General features: G+C 42.3%; 1 protein-coding gene across 1 annotated transcript; it reads right to left on the reverse strand.

Annotated features, from left to right (window-relative positions):
• Positions 1-1,288: 1,288 nt before the first annotated feature.
• Positions 1,289-16,150, reverse strand: SARAF (store-operated calcium entry associated regulatory factor). The gene is made up of 6 exons (XM_066380272.1): positions 15,848-16,150; positions 9,640-9,818; positions 7,331-7,748; positions 4,433-4,562; positions 3,428-3,579; positions 1,289-2,068 (listed from the first exon to the last, which is right to left on the reverse strand). Exons 1-6 carry the CDS (start codon positions 15,945-15,947, stop codon positions 2,043-2,045), a joined length of 1,005 nt encoding a protein of 334 aa, XP_066236369.1. The 5' UTR covers positions 15,948-16,150; the 3' UTR covers positions 1,289-2,042.
• Between the last annotated feature and the right edge of the window lie 5,414 nt (positions 16,151-21,564).

The following is a 21,564-nucleotide window of genomic DNA, read 5'->3' on the forward strand; positions in this document are numbered from 1 at the left end:
AACCCGCTGTGGGCCATGGGTTCCCAATGGGACCGGGAGTACTGTCTTTTATCCTCTTACATTTTCAAGGTGACACCTCAATCTTTTCTACACACTCGGCTTCACTCCCTCCCTGCCCTCCAGGTCTCTGAAGGAGACTCAAAGAACAGCCCAGAACTCCCGAGAGCAGTCTGAGAGCCACCAATTCTGTCAACTCTATATTCACTATCCTCCTGCAACCCCAATGGTCTGCAATAATGTGTTCAAAACCAGAAACCTGAGCACAGTGTGTTAAGAACAGCTAATTTAATATGTAGACCATTATAATCAGCCCAATCTACAGCAGTCTAAATTAACAATTTTTTTACTTTGCTCTCCAAGTAAAACATATTTAGTGCAATATTATCAATTTCTGTAGAAAGAAATTAAAACCCAAACAATAAGCAAATGGAGAGAAAAGGCAATAAAGTGGATCCTCTTCTATTCCACCTCTGAGTAAAAATAGGAAAAGGATTTATTGCAACAAACCTAAGGAAAAATTGTTTCCTCTGTAACGTAGATCAAAATCTCTAGCACTTTCTCCTGATGAAGAACGTCCCTCACAGCACCCTCTCAGCTACTCCCTACAGCACTTTAAAGTCTGAATGAGGGTTTGTGTCTAAGCAGTTCCTAAAAGGTAAACATGGCCTTAATTAAGACTGCAACTTTCAAAGGCATGGAGATCTAATTTTTTCTTTTTAAAAAAAACAACAATATTTAGCAGAGGCTTCCTTCCACGCCATTTTTAAATTACTTTTTTGAAAACATTTACCAAATGACTGGTAACTAAGGCAAGCCTACCATGGGAAGTTATTGTTCAGGGCAGGGGTCCCCAAACTACGGCCCCCTGAGGCCATTTACCCGGCCCCCGCCGCACTTCCGGAAGGGGCACCTCTTTCATTGGTGGTCAGTGAGAGGAGCACATTGACCATCTCATTAGCCAAAAGCAGGCCCATAGTTCCCATTGAAATACTGGTCAGTTTGTTGGTTTAAATTTACTTGTTCTTTATTTTAAATATTGTATTTGTTCCCGTTTTGTTTTTTTACTTTAAAATATGTGCAGTGTGCATAGGGATTTGTTCATAGTTTTTTTTATAGTCCGGCCCTCCAACGGTCTGAGGGACAGTGAACTGGCCCTCTGTGTAAAAACTTTGGGGACCCCTGGTTTAGGGAGATAGAACTTCTGCATAACCCCTTTTCCTTTGGGAAAAATGGTAAAAAGGTACATCATTTTGTGTCCAAAGCAGGTAAAAAGAATAAGACCAAGCCCTTGCTTTTATCCTGCCATTTTATTGTAAGACTGAGACAGACGGCTACATTGGAGACTCCAGACACTGCACACCTCGCGGTACAGACCTCTGATGAAGTATCCGAGCTTCACCTCTTAAGAAATGAATACAGTTTCAAGAATTTCTGTCAGCACACAATCATTCACAGCCTTCTAGATACTTTTTTTTCCCTACCTTTTCTTTAAAAAGGTAATTCTCACCAGAACCCTACCACCACTGAAGGATTCTAAGATCCTGAGCTCAAAAGTGATCTAAACTCACAGGCTAGTATAATTAGTAGTCCAAAGCTTGGTTCAAATGTTTGGAGAACAGCAAATATTGAATACCAAATACACTACTGTTTCTATGCAGTTATGACTCATGAACAAAAACTGGGTTGATACTGCGTATTGTGTGCTCGGTGTCTATTGCTATGAAGTTTATTCTTACTGCTCCTCACGGCATCACAGGGTTCAGAAATTAAACAACACATTTTCAGCATTCTAAGGTAATTACTCAAAAACTGTAATAAACATCTGCATATTACACTAACACAATGTTCTGCATAAGTATTCTGTCATATTAATAACTCTTACTCTCTTTAAATAATAGCACACAAAAAGCTATACAAGACAAAACACCATAGAATTAATATTCCCCTCTCCCAGTTGTTAACTGGTAGCACTTTTTTCCAAGAGAAAGTGATAAAAAGTCAGAAACTTTGCATCCAGTGTTTGACTTCAACTTTTTACTTTCTTATCGTCTTCTGGTACCACCATATCCTACATGAGAAGAGGAAAATTTGTATTAGAGTGTTAATGCACTAGAACTGCTTACAGAATTACAGTAGTCATACACTTTACTGTTAGGAAATGAGTGAGAGGGACACGAGGGCAGGAGAGAATGAGAGCCCTGCTGGAACAGGCCACGCACGGCCGAGTGCAGGGCCTGGCCAGCCAGCCCTCCCATCACCCGGTCAGCAAGCCTATGCACTGCTTGCAGCGATAACTGCTAGTCCCGCAAAGCAAAGAAGGGGTGTTCTACGGTGGGGGCCAATGTGGCACAGGCAATCCGCCAAGTCTAAGCCAAAAAGCAGGGAGGCCAGTGGAGCCCAAGCCCTGTCCTACTGCCTCTCTCAAGTCCAGCGCTAAGTAGGAACACTGTGCGGGCAGTTTCGGACTTCCTGATGCGCGCACACGCACATGCACACGCGCACACACACGCACACATGCTGGCAGGTTACAAAGGAAGTGTTCCCACCTAAAAAGTCTCCACGGTTTTCAGGTTTTTCTTTAGGTCATTTGGTAATAATGTTTTACGATTTTCTTCATTTAAGTCCCTTACATTACGTACCTTTCAGTGTACAAGCATATGCATTTCTGTTGCTATACATCTGAGAGTAAACTGCTGAGTCTTGGTTTATGCTTACGTTCAACTAGGTAATGCCCAACAGTTTTTCAAAAAGTGCTGTATTAATTTATATTCACAGCAGCTCTATGAGAATGTCACTCTTACATTTAAAAATATATTTAAATATAGTCTACCACTTTCGAGAACTAAGCATTGCTCTATACCTCCCCGCCCGAAGACAAACTCAATGCCAGCACCTCATAACTGCCTCCTTACCCACCACCTCCCATTCTCTGCGAATTATCTGCGTGTTTAACTCCAAAGAGTTCTTCTTTTTAGTATCCTTGCTTTTTGCAAAATGTCCCTTTAGTAACTGCAATAAACATTATAATCAAATTTTTGACAATTATTTGAAGTATGCCTCAATATAGTTTTAAGTTTTACTGAATTTAAAAAGTTCAAACTTCTACCTAGAAAATTCCACTTTGGAGCTTAAAGGATCCCTGGGTATCACAGAATTAAACAGATAGGGAAACCGACATCCAGGAAGGTTTTAGTTAAAACCATGGTTAGTGGCAGAAGTCTAAAGCACATCCTTGTCAAATTTTTAAAGAATGTTTAGAAGTGAGAGGAATGAATCTGATCTATACTTTGTTAATTGTCCTATTATTTTCTGGTGGGTAGACCAAATAAAACCACGACTGCTAAATATGCAATTTTCTTCTTACGTTCCAAAACTATTTCTGTATTCTACTCTTACATGACAGGAACTTCTGTAGTTCTGCTCTTACCTGATGCTGTTCTGGTTCTTGTCTCTGAACTTGAACATGCCGACTGGCTTCCTGAGCCTCCGTGAAGCGGCGAGTTAGCATGGCTGTTCCATGGGCTGGAGTATGAGGGAGTAGATGGGTGGTGCCATGAGTTGGAAAAGGGTGTTGCTGCTCTAGAAAGACAAATATACATCAAGTATTTTTCTTGTGCCTTTAACTTTTAAATACCTTCTTATCCCTGAACTATCAGAAAAAATCATCTTTATCAAGTGTTTTTTTTTCTACCATGTTCTGGTATATCAGGATTAACATGAAGCAAATACTATTTTATAATTCTGATTATGGTCATTGCCATAGAGCAGCGGTTCTCAACCTGTGGGTCGCGACCCCAGCGGGGGTCGAATGACCAAAACACAGGGGTCGCCTAAAGCCATCAGAAAATACATATTTATTATACAATACATTTTTAAATAAAATATGTATTTCCGATGGCTTTAGGAGACCCCTGTGTTTTGGTCGTTCGACCCCCGCCGGGGTCGCGACCCACAGGTTGAGAACTGCTGCCATAGAGGAAGAAAGTAGAAAGGAGAAATGGCTCTTTCTTTCTAAATTTGCAATGGAGCAAAATCTGCACGTAAACTACCAATAATATTGAGGACATTCTACAGTCTGGCTCCAGGTTTTTCCAGCCTTGCGTCTCACATTCTCCTACCAAACCAGGCCACTAACTGCTCCCCAAATGTTGTGTTGTTTCCCACCTAATCACTTTCTCAGATGTCAAGTGAACACTCTTTTTCCTATCTCACACTATGTATAAAGAGGACACAAGAAGAAACACAATGAAAAAATAACATACACAATACTGATCACGGCACACATAGTATGCCTTCCCATCCCCAAATAATCTGATTGAATAGGGTAATGTCACCATAATTTATTTTCCATAACAAAACCAAATCCAGTAAAATTGTAAGCAAAACAACTCAATAAAGAAGTTGAATTAAGTGAGATAAATTCAAAGCCTACCTGTTGCTGCCAAACAAATACCCTAATATTCCCCCAGTTCCCAAGCCGGTCCAGAAGCCTGGGCCTGAATTCTCAGATCCTTGTTGTCCGGTGAAAGCACTTGCAAAGCCAGAAGTTGCACCATGTGGTCCTAGAAATAAAAATGATATATTACATATTCATATTTAAACAAAACATAGCCAATAGAACCAAAGATAAAAGGAATTTCAATTATTTCACCTGAACTGTTTGTTGTTTTTGTTTCGTTTTGTTTTAGAGAGAGGTAGGGAAAGAGAGAGAGAAACAAGAACAGTTATGTGCTCTGACTAGGGACTGAACCAGCAACCTCTGCACTCTGCGACAACACTCCAACCAACCGAGCTATCCGGCCAGGGCTACTGTACTATTTTTTATAGTACTCAGGCCTCAACTTATAAACAAGTTGTATTCAAAAAGTGTACTCATAAAATATGGATTTATAATTACGGATTTAGTTTAGTAGTCTAGGACGGGGGGGGAGGGGGTCCTCTATCTAGACGGTCACATTTGCCCTGCTTCAGATGAGCTACTAGCATATGACTCCCACTTGTCAGAGTCACTCCTTGCGGCGGCGTGAACTCTCTAAAAGCTCCAGGTGACTGCTACACTTGAGTGTCTAAGGAGGAATGCAAGTGGAGGCAGCCAGACATTTGTTTGCATCAGCTGGGAAGTCAGGTCTTAAAGTGACCAAAAAAGTATCTTCTATTCAGAGGAAGTTTTTTTCTAACTGATGTATAATAATCATGAAGGCAAGTATGCTAATCAAACATGTAAAGCATAATATATGTGTACATATGCACCCATGCATGTTACTACCCACATCAATAAAACATCTCTAGTACCTAGGCTTTCTCCTCATGACGATTCCCAATAGATAGGACACCCACACATCAGAGATAAGTATTTCTCAGACTGCTCTCACCTACTTCAGGGGTGTCCATCTTGAACTCTTTGTAAACAGTCATATGGTAGGTACTCTTTTGTGTCTGGTATACCATGCCTAGGAGAATCAATCCTACTATTGCATATATCAGGTTGGGGGCTTTAGGGGCTTTTTTAAACTGATGTGTGGTATTCCATTGTGCTAAAAGAAAGCACAATTTGTCTCATTCTAATGTTTATGGCCATTGTACTTTCAGGTTTTGACTATTGTGCATAAAACTGCTATGAACATTCTTGTGCATGATTTGTGTACATATGCATGCATTTCACCTAGGGATTTATCAAGGAATAGAACTACTGGGTAGAAGGGTAGGCATATGTTTTACCATTCTAACTCCAACCAGCAAGTTCCAGCTTGACTATTTAGTGTTCTGTCTTTTTAATCTTAGCCATTATAGTGGTTATATGGTAGTTAATAATGAATTCACCATGATTTTAATCTACATTTTCCAGAAGATTAATAATGCTAAGCATCTTTTCACATTCTTATTGGACATCTGAATATTATCTTTTATTATAAAATGACTGCCTGACCTGTGGTGGCGCAGTGGATAAAGTGTCGACCTGGAAATGCTGAGGTCGCCAGTTCGAAACCCTGGGCTTGCCTGGTCAAGGCACATATGGGAGTTGATGCTTCCAGCTCCTCCCCACCTTCTCTCTCTGTCTCTCTCTCCTCTCTCTCTCCCTCTCTGTCTCTCTCTCTCCCTTCTCTCTCCTCTCTAAAATGAATAAATAAAATTTAAAAAAAAATGACTGTTCAAGCCCTCTGTCCATTTTTAAAACTGGATTGTTTGTCTTTTCTTAGATTTGTGGGAATTCTTTATCTATTTTAGATGTGCATCCTCTGTTGGATATGTCATATCTTCTCCAAGTGTGTAGCTTGCCTTTTCACTCTCTTAATGTTGTCTTTTGATTACTAGATGTTTTTTGTTTGTTTGTTTTTAATTTAGTGAGAGAGAGCGAGGGACAGGCAAGGACAGACAGGAAGGGAGAGAGATGAGAGCATCAACTCTGAGTTGTGGCACTTTAGTTGTTCATTGATTGCTTTCTCATATGTGCCTTGAAGGGGGGGTTAAGGGGGGCTCCAGCTGAGCCAGTGACCCCTTGCTCAAGCCAGCAACATTTGGGCTCAAGCCAGCAACCATTGGGTCATGTCTGTGATCCCATACTCAAATTGGCACTAAAGCTGATAAATCTGCACTTAAGCCAGATGAGCCCACACTCAAGCCAGGTGAACCCTCGCTCAAGCCAGGTGAGCCCGTGCTCAAGCTGGTGACCTCGGGGTTTCGAACCTGAGTTCTCAGCACCTCAGGTCAATGCTCTATCCACTGCACCACTGCCTGATCAGGCATTGATAACTAGATGTTCTTAATTTAAATAAGTCTAATTTATCCATCTTTTCTTTCATGGCTGGTATTTTTTGTGTTCCAAGAAATTTTTACCTATCCCAAGGTCACGACAAATGTTGCCTATATTTTTACTTAGAAACTTAATTATTCTATCTTTTGAGATCTATAATACTTTAAATGTTTGTGTATGGTGTGACACAGAGTGTCACATTCTAAATGATTAATATCAAATCTGATCAAGTTTTTCTGATTAAGATGATTTACAATTCAACCATGCAGCCGGAAAACAGTAATGAAAAGCTTTACAGAGAAACAGAACAAAAGAGGTCAAAGACACTGAAAGTAAAACCGAAACGAGAAGACAAATCGGCTTTGACTCCCCATGCGACCACTTCCTATCTCAGACACTGCACAGGGTTCGCACCTCTCCTACCCTGCGCAGTGCCACTGCCCAGGCAACCCACCTGTGAACCCTGGAACGAGAAGACAAATCCGCTTTGACTCCCCATGCGACCACTTCCTATCTCAGACACTGCACAGGGTTCGCACCTCTCCTACCCTGCGCAGTGCCACTGCCCAGGCAACCCACCTGTGAACCCTGGCTTGAAGCCTGGGGGAGGGGGTCCCGCCGAGTTGCTGAATCCCTGGTAACGGTGAGAATACGGAGGATACTCAGAATACGGTGGAGGCGAATCTTGACCGTCACTAAGGAACAACTTATAAACCCCAAAGGCAATAGCAAGTAACACCACGATGGTAATCAACCCACTGATGCCACCGGAATGTGGGGAGTACAACTTCTGGTAGTAATCAGAGAAAGGGTTAGAGCCGTAGCTTTTCCCAGACTCTCTCAGCTTCTTCAGGCCAAGGTCTGTGTAATCTAACTCATACTCCAGGCCACAGGAGCCTCTGAGCACATACTGGTCTTCAGAGGACTCGTAGCCTTCACAGCTCACCACAGTCTTTCCAAATTTGTACGCAACGTCTAAATCAGTCTTACACTCCCACTGTGAAGAGAAGTAGAAATAGGTTATTAGGACCAAAAGATTTTATTTCAGTTTCTATCACTCGGGCTACCTAGCTGTCGTAAAACTGCAAGACCAAGCAAGGGAGCGACAGACAACACTCAGATGGTGAGTGGTTCTGTGCTGGGAGGAGGGCACGCCAGGGGCCGCGGAGACACTGGTGACACTGACGTTCTGCCCCTTCATTCTTTTTTCAAACATTTTTATTGAATTTGTTGGTGTGACAATGATTAATAATGTTCTACTTAAGCTAGGTGGTAGGTACATGAGTGTTCATTTTATTGCTATACATATTTTGTACATAATAATTATTCTCTAAAACTTACAAATTTTAAGGGAAAAAATTTTTTTAGATTTTATTTATTGATTTTAGAAAGAAGAGAGAGCAAAAGAGAGATGGGGCTAGTGGTAAGAGCAGGAAGCATCAACTCATCATATGTGCCTTGACCAGGCAAGCCCAGGGTCTCGAACCAGCGACCTCAGCATTCCAGGTCAGGGCTTTATCCACTGTGCCACCACAGGTCAGGTGCAGTTACTAAATCAACTTTTTACCACTGTTGTTCAAGATGTTTCCTTTTAAAATCGGGTTTGTTTTTTTAATATTAAGGCTCAAAACCCAGTATCATATATACACTGCTCACAAAAATTAGGGGATCAGGGAACATGCAGATACTCCAGTACTTTCAACCTTCTGTATAGTACAGCGGTAGTCAACCTGGTCCCTTCCGCCCACTAGTGGGCGTTCCAGCTTTCATGGTGGGCGGTAGCGGAGCAACCAAAGTATAACTAAAAAGACAGATTTAACTATAGTAAGTTGTTTTATAAAAATTTATTCTGTCAAACTTAGCAAAAATCTGATATAAAGTACTTGGTAAGTAATTATTATTATATGCTTTAACTTGCTGTAACTCTGCTTTATAAATTTTATAAAGTAAAGTTACTTCCCTACTTTATAAATCACCATTACTGTGGAATCAGTGGGTGGTTAGAAAATTTTACTACTGACAGAGATACAAAAGTGGGTGGTAGGTATAAAAAGATTGACTACCCCTACTTTCCACCAATGAAATAAAAGTTGAGTTTGCATCTCATTTGCATAACTGAACAACTTTCTTTGATTTGTTGTTTGCTTTTCTGATGTTCTTGCTTAATAAGAAAAAATCAAATGCTTTTTTTATCGTTTCATATTCATTTTGAAATATCCCCTAATTTTTGTGAGCAGTATATAAAGATCTGATAGCTACATATAGTATCAGAGATAGTAAATAACCTGTGAGAAACACTTTCTACACAAATTTTTAACCGCTGACTAGCATTCCAGGGTCCAATCCTATAAGTAATTCTCTAAAGTTATTTTTAAAGATACTTTTAAAAATGCAAAAAGAATCCACAATACCCTTGCAAATGTCCACTTTAATAAAAAAGCCCAGGTTTAGTTTAAATTTTAGAACTATATTTTGAGCTGAATAGGTAACATGCCTCTTTAACAACATTTGAAGAGACACAGCTAAAATAGATTTTATTGGTCCTATTGCCTTTCTGTAAGAGGAAGACAAATTTATCTTCTCTCCAACTTCAGATACACTATATTATTTTTTGTAAGAGCTTTACTGAGATACTCACATCCAAATATTCACCCATTTCAATGGTTTTTAGTCTATTCAGAGTTGAATAGACTAAAACCATCACCATAATCAACCGTAGAATATTTTCACTGCCCACAAAAGAAATTTTATATCCATTAGCAGCCATGTCCTACCTCCCTCCAAATCTCCCAGCCCTAGGCTTCCCAAGAATACTGAGCAATGTCCCAATAAACACTTCATTGAATTAAAAAGCCCATCTGGCCCGCCATCAACGTGGTGAGTGTTACCTGTACATCATAGCCATCCCAGCCTTTGTTCTGGCACTGCACGACTTTGGGGGTGTAAGAATCACATCCAGCTGTGCCTCCGACACATTTTAACTGTGGGACCGGGTCCAGCCTGCGGGAGGTGGTATAGCGGTCATAGTGGAGGGTGAGAGCTTTTATATCCTGCAACAAAATTCTGTCTGAAAGAGTAAGAACACATATGAACAGACAGTAAATATCTTGTCAAATGCAGAAAGTCATCCTAATGAAACTCTTGTCATGCTAAATACTCTTAAAAGCAAGGCTCTTTCTCATCTTTTGAGGATGACTAAGAAAGAGATGGGACAGCCTTCTAAAGCCAGACCAACAACACTCAGGTGTCTTGCACAAAATACAGGTGGTCACACCTTTAAGGCCTCCCCTCGTTTCAGGCTGGGGCCCCCAAACTGCTTCTATATCACAAGTTCAACATAATTTTTGCAAAGTCAGAAAAAGTTCATTAACCTGAAATGTTAATGTCTAGGTACAACATTAATGGTTAATTAAAATGGCAAAAAATATACATCCTTGTTCCTGAAGCACATTTCATGACTTAAATGTCTGTCAACAGGTGAACGGATTAAATTTTGGCTTATTCATACAGTGGAATATTCTACAGCAGTTAAAATTAGTAAACTAGAGCCTGACCAGGCGGTTGCGCAGTGGCTAGTGTCAGACTGGGATGCAGAGGACCCAGGTTCGAGACCCCGAGGTTGCCAACTTGAACGTGGGCTCATCTGGCTTGAGTAAAAAGCTCACCAGTTTGGACCCTAGGTTGCTGGCATGAACAAGGGGTTACTCAGTCTGCTGAAGGCCTGTGGTCAAGGCACATAGGAGAAAGCAATCAATGAACAACTAAGATGTCACAACGAAAAACTGATGATTGATGCTTCTCATCTCTCTCCGTTCCTGTCTGTCTGTCCCTATCTATCCCTCTCCCTGACTCTGTCCCTGTAAAAAATAAATAAAAATAAAAAATTAGTGAACTAGAACTCATGTTATCAGACTAGATAATAGTAAAAACATTTTAAGCAAAACAAGCTGCAGAATGTTTAGTATGATAGAACATTACATACACCTTGACAACAAACTAAGCAGTACTGCATATTGCTAATGTCTAGGTAATGATGTTTATAATGACAGTATGAAAACATGAGCAAGAATAATTGAACTCCAAATTCAAATAAGTACCTCTGAGGAGAGACGGAAAGAAGGGGCTTTAGCTCTCTATCTCTAATGTTTTATTACTTTGCGGGTGGGGAGATTTGGGTATCAGATTGCTGCCAATATGATAAAATGTGAAGATTTCATAAATCTGGGTAGTGAGTATATTGGTGTCCATTGTGTACATTTTTAAGTATTTCAAATCTTTCATAACTTTACAAATTAAAAATATTTAAACTATTTTATAAATTAAAAATCACAATGACAAAGAGGGTGAAGAACAAAAAGTCAAGACAAGGAAACTGGCATTCATGTATATAAATGAATATTAAAATATTATTAGAAAATAATTTTATTATTAGAAAATTATTAGTAGTAGTCTTTCTACTTCTCAACCTTGGATTATGATGGGAGACGACTGTGGACTGGTTCACTCAACATCCATTTCACCCTCACACTGGTGGTGCACCTCCTTGCAAAGCTGAAGGGATTCTAAAAACTCTTGCAGCTTAAGTCCCCAAAAGGTAAACTCAAGCCAGGTGTGGAGAGCAGCGCTTAAACTCAGTGCTGTGTCCTTAGGCTAGCAAGCAGTCACGGAGCTCTGGGTGTCCTGACAGTGTTCCAGTACCCGTACCAGCTTCATGGATGCCGAGAGGCCAGATGTGAGCAATCCACTTTTTACTGCTGCTCATAGCAGACATCACTTTCTACCATTCTGTTAGCACTTGGTTCCCTATACTCAACCTGTCAAATTAGCAGAATTTGCTGCCACCCAAATTCCACTAAAACTATAATAAGCGGGTTGTTTTGATGATGTAGATGAGCAACATCAAATAAAACAGAAAAGAAGACAGCAACAGAACTCTGAAATGTGAAAACCTGCGGGAGGTGGTATAATGGTCGGTGAGGAGACCGAAATAAAAGCCAAATGCCAAACCAGGCACGGAGAAAACTGAGAACCAATCTCACGTAATAGAATCCCTAAAAAGAACAGAAATTGGCAACTTTTGAACTGGAAATGCCTAAAATAAGCACTACAAGGTGAAAGCTACTTGAGAAGCAGCGTCATTCCCTGAATCTTTCCCCAAGTCTATGCTGCTGCTACTGCCCCTTCTCCCCCCGAGAAATGTGAGGAGACACTCTCTGAAGAGGGCAAACCGAAGGGCCCTGTCCTAGCGGATACCTGGTACAGCAGAGGGCACGGCAACAAACACGGACAAGGGATCCCAGTAACTGCGTGCACTCTGCATGCCGAAAGCATAAACCTCTTTGCCCACAGGGCTCACAAAACACCAGCAACCATTCCCTTGCCCTCTGAGTGAGACACTGGAAGTCTATTCCCTTTGTAAACTAACCAATAAGAAATACTTAAATACAGCAATATCAATTTTCCCAAATAAGAACCACCCAAGTAACCCTACAGTCCCCAGGTCACCTGACAGTAAAGTTTCAAGTCCAAAAGCACCGACCATACATTGATACCTTCCAATCAGCTTTTTGGTTCCCATCCTTAATTTTGAGCAGAGAGCCAAGAATTACTAAAAATATGAGGAAATTCCCTAACATGGAGTACAACAACCAGGACAAAACAACCCACAAAAGCAATCTGGAGGAAAGAGACTATACAGGGAGAAGAACATATTTTTATTTTTTAAAGCTATGATAGCCTCAAAGATATAACACATTGCATCCATAAAACAATCATCTTGAAAGGGGACACTCAGAGAACAAAACAAGAGCTCTTAGAAATTAAAACCAGGGCAGCTGAGATGAAAATACAATAGAACTATTACAAGTTCAAGGTAATAAAATCTCCTTGAAAGTGGAGCAAAAAGAAAGTCGGTTTGGGGGTGGGGGGGCAGAAAATTACAGGACCAGTTCAGGAAGTCCAAAATGCCAACAGGAGTTCCAGAAAAAGGAGGGGAGAGAAATCAGATGGAACACATTCAGAGATATATTTCAAGAAAAGTTCCCAAACTGAAGGGTGTGAGCTGTCATATTAAAAGCCAATAAACAGGGTCTCAAAACAGACCCACACAAAGGCATATCATTGTGAAATCTTAGAACAGTGTACAGTAACTGCCAACAAATACTGCCAGAAGAAAAGGAGGGAAACAGGTGACGTACAAAAGAAAGACTTAGAAAAGCTTCCAGTATCTCAAAAAGATAGAAGCAGAAAATGAAGGAAAAGTCTGGCTGGGTGTTCCAGATTGTCTCTCAAGCAGGAGGGCAGAATTTTCGGGTTCATTGGTATGGTGCCAAGTAGCATTACAGCGTGCTTTCTAGTCACAAGTGGGAAAAATGTAACTTCACAAGAGAGGTAAAGTCACTATAATCTACCAGTCAATCCCGGCATTGTTAATAGTAGAACAAACTGACTTTACAGCATTTCCTGTGATGTAATCTCCAAAAGTATTTAATATAAATCTAATTAATCCTTTGGACCTAATCCAGTTTTTTTTAAATACAGGGAAGTAAAAAAACTAAAACACCACCACAAGAAAACAGAATCCAGAATATAGGATATTTTAAGGACAACTGTCTCAATTTCTCCAGCAACACAGTAGCATGAAAAAAGGGACTGTCCTACATTTTAAAAGATAATTCAATCCCAGCTGATGCACGGTGCTAGACTGGGTGCTGGTTTGAGCAAACTAACTTAGACATTTTTGGAACTGTAATATCTGAATATGAAATGAGTAATAATTGACATTAAGAAATTAGAATTGGCCCTGGCCAGTTAGCTCAGAAGCGAGAGCGTCCGCCTCACATGCAGACATCTGGGGTTTGATCCCCAGTCAGGGCACAAATGACAAACAACCATCTGCTTCTCTTCCCCTTCCTCTCCCCCTTCTCTCTCTCTCTTCACCTCTGGAAGCCAGTAGCTCCAATGGTTTAAGCCTCAGCTCCCTGGTGCTGAGGACAGCTGGCTGGTCCAAGTGTTGGCCTCAGGCACTGGGGGGATAGCTCAGTTGATTCCAACATCTACCCCAGATGGGGTTGCTGGGTGAATCCTGGTCCAAGAGCATGCAGAACTCTGTCTATCTCCTCTCCTCTCACAAAAAAAATGTTTTAACCCAATAAAATAGCTTCATAAAATAAAGGACAAAGCAGAATTTATAAAAGTTGGTTCATTTACTTTGCAAATATTTTGGCATTTTTGTTCTTGTTTTTCCAGAACAACAGTTTCATAGAGTAAGAGAGTTAGCAGAAAGTGGTTCACCATTAATTCAAATTTGATTCCTTTTTATTTTTAATCCCCCTGACTCTTAAACTCTTAAAACTGTTTTGTTTTGCCTGACTGGTGATGGTGCAGTGGATCAAGCATCGACCTGGAACGCTGAGGTCGCTGGTTCGAAACCCTGTGCTAGCCTGGTCAAGGCACATATGGGAGTTGATGCTTCCTGCTCCTCCCCCCTTCTCTCTCTCTCTCTCTCTCATCTCTAAAATGAATAAATAAATAAAAATAATTTTTTAAAAAACTGTTCTCTTTTAAGAATTCATTGAGGGTTCAACTAGTTTATTCATTTCAATTTTTAAATAATTCTGATAAAAATCTATTTATTTACAACTTTCTAGGAATATATTAAGGAAAATGTATCAATACATTTAAATACAACCTAGCATTTTATTTAGTAGTAATAAAACATCCACAACAAATGGGTTACTCAAAGTCAAGTAGTTGCAATATAGCACCTTCTCTCATTTCAGCATTTAAGAATAACATAGGAAATTATAGAAATAAAAATATTGTATAAGCATCTACTATCACCAAGGCACAGATGCAATATTGGTACACTTTTCAACATGCTTCAACATCTTTACTCCCCAGAACAAAAATGAAATGAAATTTTAAATGTTTAAGTTATTTTTTAATTCCAATTTAAGAGCATGCATTTATTTATTAAAATGGAAATCTGTGCGTGTGTGATACATATACACACATATACATATTATAAATTACATTATTGAGCCCATAAAAATTCTTTAAGTAGGCCCTGGCCGGTTGGCTCAGTGGTAGAGCGTCGGCCTGGTGTGCAGAAGTCCCAGGTTCGATTCCCAGCCAGGGCACAGAGGAGAAGCGCCCATCTGCTTCTCCACCCCTCCCCCTCTCCTTCCTCTCTGTCTCTCTCTTCCCCTCCCGCAGCCAAGGCTCCATTGGAGCAAAGATGGCCCGGGCCTCTGCCCCAGGCGCTAGAGTGGCTCTGGTCGCCACAGAGCGATGCCCCAGAGCGATGCCCCAGATGGGCAGAGCATCGCCCCCTGGTGGGCAGAGCATCGCCCCCTGGTGGGCGTGCCGGGTGGATCCCGGTCGGGCGCATGCGGGAGTCTGACTGCCTCCCCGTTTCCAGCTTCAGGAAAAAAAAAAACCTCTTTAAGTAATTCTAATAACATAGTAATATGAAAGAACCTTTTCCCTAAAAATCACTTATGTCCCATCACAAAAAAAAATAATAATAATAAGATGAGAAAATATTTCTTAAATTCTAGAGTACGGTGATAATGAAAAAAGCTGGCGTTACGCAACGTCCTTCGCTGTAATGGTCAGATTAAGAAGCAAGAGTTCGGCTAACCTACCCAGAGGTTTGTTACCCTGCCCACTAAAGCGAGACACAGAGGACGCCGGTGTCAAGTAAACCGCCAGGCCCAGCAACAGGCGGCCATGACAACAGCCAGGGACAAGTCATGACAACAGAGCAAGACGCGCAGGTGTGTCGAGCTTTCCAGGCGGACTCGGGATGAGGGCCGCAACCCGAGAAAAGTGAAGGCGGATAAATTCTGAGTCCGGGGAAGGGAGAAGGGGGACGCTAAGAACACTGGCACGTCTCGCCCCACCGAGTCCCCAAGTCCCCACGCTCCCGTGGGACGTCTGGGAGGAGCAAAGGCGCCGGGCAGGGCACAGGTGCACAGCAAAGGGGAGGGAAAGGAGGGAGGAGGGCACAGCGGCGAGCGAAACCTGCGGTCCCCGGGGCGTCTCAGCGCAGGCCACAGGCGGCGGGAAGGGGTGAGGGCAGCCCGCACTCACCACGGCTGCTCCAGCCCACGGCAGGGCCCGCGATCAGAAGCAAAAGGACGCCGAGGCGAGGGCAGCGTCCGGCCGCCCCGGGCCCACCGGCCGCGGCCATGGCGCTGGGCGACGATGGCGCGCGGCTGCCAGGCAGACGCGGGCCGGTACCAGGACTGGAAATTCGCGCGCAGATGCACAGCGACGCCACAAACTCCAGCCGCGGAGAAAGGAAGGCCTCTGTACGGAACCGCAGCAGCTACGAAGGTCCCTGCGCCTTGCTCACGTCACTGCCGCCGCGGCGCGTGGGGGAGCGGGAGTGGCTGCTGCTGGCCCCGCCCCTGGGGTTTAGTGCGGCCGGGGGCGGGGCGCCGCCATTTAGGGCGGAGCCAAAGGAGTGCTACAAGATGTGGGCGGGGCCAGGGGCTGCTCACCCTAAGATTCCCAGCGTGGGTTGGGAGAGTGAAAACCACTGCAACGCAAAAAACCCTAAGATAGGTGCAGTCAAGTTGTGTATTTCCAAGTCCTCATTAACTGTCCCCAGGGAAGTTAGCGTGCCTATTTAACTTTATGTCTTCAGCAGCCAGCATAACTCCTGGCTCATTATTTGTGTTCTGTAACCGTTCGCTACAGAGACGATTCGAGCAAAAGTTAGCATGGAAATACATTGTCTGGTTTCAGAGGCTCAGAGCCTTTAGTATTTCCTTGTGCGTGGTGGCAGTAATAATCTTCAAAACACCGGGAGAAACTACAGCCTAAATAAAGAACCAACCAAAGAAAACAGTTCTAGCCTGACCTGTGGTGGCGCAGTGGATAAAGTGTCGACCTGGAAATGCTGAGGTTGCCGGTTCGAAACCCTGGGCTTGCCTGGTCAAGGCACATATGGGAGTTGATGCTTCCAGCTCCTCCCCCCCTTCTCTCTCTCTGTCTCTCCCCCCTCTCTCTCTGTCTCTCCCTCTCCTCTCTAAAATGAATAAATTTTAAAAAAAAATTAAAAAAAAAAAAAAAAAGAAAACAAAGAAATAAATTAATAAAATAAGATAATAGGTAGTGATAAGTGCATTGATGGAAATAAAACAAGGCGATACAGCCCTGGCCAGATAGCGTAGTTGCTTAGAACACCCTCCCAGGCCCTGGCCGGTTGGCTCAGTGGTGGAGCGTCGGCCTGGCGTGCAGGGGTCCCGGGTTCGATTCCCGGCCAGGGCACACAGGAGAGGCGCCCATCTGCTTCTCCACCCCCCCTCCTTCCTCTCTGTCTCTCTCTTCCCCTCCCACAGCCGAGGCTCCATTGGAGCAGAGATGGCTCGGGCGCTGGGGATGGCTCCTTGGCCTCTGCCCCAGGCTCTAGAGTGGCTCTGTCACAACAGAGCGACCCCCTGGAGGGGCAGAGCATCGCCCCCTGGTGGGCAGAGCATCGCCCCTGGTGGGCGTGCGGGGTGGATCCCGGTCGGGCGCATGCGGGAGTCTGTCTGACTGTCTCTCCCCGTTTCCAGCTTCTGAAAAATACAAAAAAAAAAAAAAAAAAAAGAACACCCTCCCAAAGTACAGAGGTTGCCGCTTGATTCCTGGTCAGGGCACATTGATGTTCCTGTCTCTCTCTTTCTCTCTCTCTCCCCCTCAAAAATAAATAAAAAGATTATAATAAAACAGGGAGCTACAATAGTACTGGGAGGCAACTTCAAGGTAGATCTTACTGAGCAAGTGATTTTGAAGCTTTGAGACCTGAATGATGAGAAAGAACCGGCCACACAAAGATCAGGGGAAGAGCCTTCACTCACAGCAAAGAGATGCAACAGCTCCAGCTCTGTTTTAAGGACCATCATTCACTAATTTGATCAATACTTTTATATACTGAGCACTTACCAGTAACTAATAGTACCTGCCAGGCACTGTGAATACAGCAGTGAATAGAACAAAATTTGGGGAGTGAGAAAGGCAAACAAGGCTGGTAGAAATGAAGCAAAGTAAGGAGGAGAGTAGGATAAAGCAGGCAGAACAGTGGTGGCTTAGAGTGGGACCAAGCACAACTAGAATAAATAGAAAATTCTATTCTCGCCCTGGCTGGTGGTGCTGTGGATAAAGTGTCGTCCTTGAGCACCGAGGCACTGGTTCAACCCAGGGTCTCCAGCTCCCAGGGGTGCTGGCTCAACCCCCGTTCAAGCCCAGTTAGGGCAATATGAGAGGCCGTCAATGTATGCACAACTAAGTGGAACAATGTGTTGATATTCCTCTCCCTCTCATAAAAAAGAAAATTCTATTCTCAACATGTTAAGTTTGAGGTAGGCATCCAGGTGGACATGTCAAATAGTTATTGGGATATATAAGTCTGAACTTCAAAGCTAAGGTAAACTGGTCATTATGTTATTAAAATGAAGACAGCATTTAATGTAACAGGAAGAGCTACAATGTGTAAAAAAGAGAATTTAGATATGACAGTAGCAATGTGTAAACCTTATTTGGATCCTGATTCAAACAAACTATAAATTAAATGATATTTATAATTTATTAAATAAATAAATTATTTAAAAAATAATTTATTTATTTAATAAATTATTATTTAATAATTTATTTTATTTAAAATAAAAATTTAAAAAAATATTAAAGAATCATTTTTCAAATGTGATACATGTACTATGACTGTTATTTTTAAGAATCCTTTTAGAAACACTGAAATATTAAAGATGAAACATTGTATCTGGTATTTCCTACAAAATAATATGGGCAAAATAATATGGGAGGTGGGGGAGAGTTGACGATGCATTAACTGGTAAGGGTAGCTGATGGTATAGGAAAGTTCATTACAGTATTCAGACTACTTTTTTGTATATTTAATTTTTCCAATATAAGGAGTTTTTTAAATAAAAAAAATAAAATAAAAAATAAAAAAAAATGCCTGACCTGTGGTGGCACAGTGGATAAAGCGTCGACCTGGAAATGCTGAGGTCACCATTTCGAAACCCTGGGCTTGCCTGGTCAGGGGACATATGGGAGTTGATGCTTCCTGCTCCTCCCCCCTTCTCTCTCTCTCTCTCCTCTCTCTCTCTCTCCTTTCTAAAATGAATAAAAAATAAAAAATAAATAAAAAATAAAAAAAAACTAAAACCAAAATCTTTTTCTGGGGTTTCTCTGATTTAATGTATAAAGGTTAGTAATTCCAAATTAACAAAATATAGGGAGGATTAAATCAGATAAATATTTAAAGCACCAAGCATATAATAGCTGCTCAATAAACAACAGCTCTCCTTCTCCTCACCTCCATCCCTGTCTTTGTGAATTAACTCTGGAGGAAAGCAATCCTTCTGAATGAAGTTTTGAAACTATGAAATATTAACTATTATATAAGAATCCTTAGAGGACATTTAAAGGATACAACATTACTAATGTTTAGTATTCACTTGGCAAACTGATGAAGAAAACTCCTAACATTCTGCCCCTTTCAGACAATTATTTTCAAGTTTTAATTTGCATAGGAAATCTTTAGGGTGCTTGTTAAAATTTCAGATTCCTGGGCTCTTCCCACAAAAGTTCTGATTTAGAAAGTCTGACGTGGGATCCAGAAGTTTGCATTTTTTAAGAAGCATCACATGCCCTGGCCGGTTGGCTCGGCGGTAGAGCGTCGGCCTGGCAGGCGGGGGACCCGGGTTCGATTCCCGGCCAGGGCACATAGGAGAAGCGCCCATTTGCTTCTCCACCCCCTCCCTCCTTCCTCTCTGTCTCTCTCTTCCCCTCCCGCAGCCAAGGCTCCATTGGAGCAAAGATGGCCCAGGCGCTGGGGATGGCTCCTTGGCCTCTGTCCCAGGCGCTAGAGTGGCTCTGGTCTCCGCAGAGCGACGCCCCAGAGGGGCAGAGCTTTGCCCCTGGTGGGCGTGCCAGGTGGATCCTGGTCGGGCGCATGCGGGAGTCTGTCTGACTGTTTCTCCCCCTTTCCAGCTTCAGAAAAATACAAAAAAAAAAAAAAAAAAAAAGAAGCATCATAAAGAATTCTGTTATAAGTGGTCTTTGAAATACATTTGGACACACTGTTCCTCAGGTCTCAAGTAACTCTAGACAACATCTGTAGACCAACAATAGTCCTTAAGGTAGTGAGTGTTTTCTTCCTAGAAATACTGTTTCTCATGGAAAAGCCAAAGGAGCACAAACTCATAGGATTCAGTGACCATGGAACTATCTTCAGCAACCTAAAGAACTATCCTATTTGCCCATAAATGTCATTAAGGACGAATGTCCGTGATGCCCAACCCATTATATTCACAAGAGGAAACAAGGGGACTAGCACTTAACTCTGCCACTGGGGCTTTTAGGATACTCCAAAATGCTTCCTAAAATGTGTTTTTCCTCAGGAGCCAAGCCATGAGCCAATGAGATGAGAACCTATCACTTCCCAACACACCACCGCTGATCAGCTATCTATCTCCTCTGTGTCCTCAAGCACCACACTTCTAGGCTGGACTACTGTGGAACAAAACAAAAGGTGTCGGTGGCAGTGACTGTTTGGGATGGAATGATTTACCCATCCCTTTCAAGAATGGTTGGAGAGCAGGATGCATGTCTGCTTCAGTTTAGAAAAGAGCTAGCTAAGTGGTTCACAGACTGTCTACACAGCAACATCTCTCCACAACACAGGTTCAAGTGAGCCTTGTGGTTTTGCTACCACAGTCCTTAAATGGAAACTTCCTTCATGGTACAGAAGATGGAAGAACTTTTTGCTCTGACTTGAATGGAAAAAAAAATTCTCCTGCACAAACACCTATTTGAGGTGTGTGCAGTAAACCTCAAGAAGAGACCTGTTTTAAATTTTATTTTTTTAAACGTAACAATGGCAAAAGAAATTTCGACAATGCAAGTAGCACAGAGAAGCAAGTGGACAATACCTTTAGTTCCCCAGTAGCTCTCATTTTAAAGCATGTTGTAAGTATCTCCTTTATTCACTCAACGTTTCATATGCCAGTTTATCTTAGTCTTAGGACTGAAAAGATCTAAATTCAAATCTTACACCCACCTCCATTAATATCATTTAAAAACCCTTCAAAAAGATTCTCACTGCTGGGGTGGGAGGGAGGGACCTCCTTCTATAGGACCCTGCTGTATAACCATACTGCCCATCCCAAACCCCAGCAATCCCACTGGCCTTCCTCCTCTCCAGTGGACCAAGCTCCAGGCTCCCAGTTTGCCACCCAAGCTCATTACCGCCACCGCCTACACAAACACGCAGTCCTCTCCCGGCTTTTCCCTCTTCTCTAGTTACACACCTGTTCATCCCTCCGTTGTCCTTCCCTCGGGAAAATCTTTTCACTGATCTAAATCCGAAGCTTTCATGGGACTAGTTATATCATTTCCTAACGATTATCACTGTTGCAATTTCACGCTTTTTAATGTCACTCTCACTAACTTGCAAGCTCCGGAAGGAGGCTTACCCAGAAACCGTACCCAGTTTTGCTGACCTCAGTGCCTAACCCTGTTCCTAACACTGTAAATGATGAATAAATTTCTACGATGACTTAAATGAATGTATTTTTTACCTCTGCTTTCTCCCTTTCTTTCTAGCCCTATTAGTATTCAGAAAAACCAGCGATACTCAGTTTGCCAAAAGATCGGGGTAGTGTTAAACCCACCCTTTCCCGGGCCCCGCTACTCCTATCCCTGGAGGTGGGTCTCAGCAGAACCCTAGTTCTGTGTCGGAAACCGAGGAGTCAAGTGCGGACCAGCCTTACTTCTTTATTACAGGCTGGGAGGAGAGA

Source organism: Saccopteryx leptura, chromosome 4 (genome assembly GCF_036850995.1).
Source record: "Saccopteryx leptura isolate mSacLep1 chromosome 4, mSacLep1_pri_phased_curated, whole genome shotgun sequence".
NCBI classification, from domain to species: domain Eukaryota; kingdom Metazoa; phylum Chordata; class Mammalia; order Chiroptera; family Emballonuridae; genus Saccopteryx; species Saccopteryx leptura.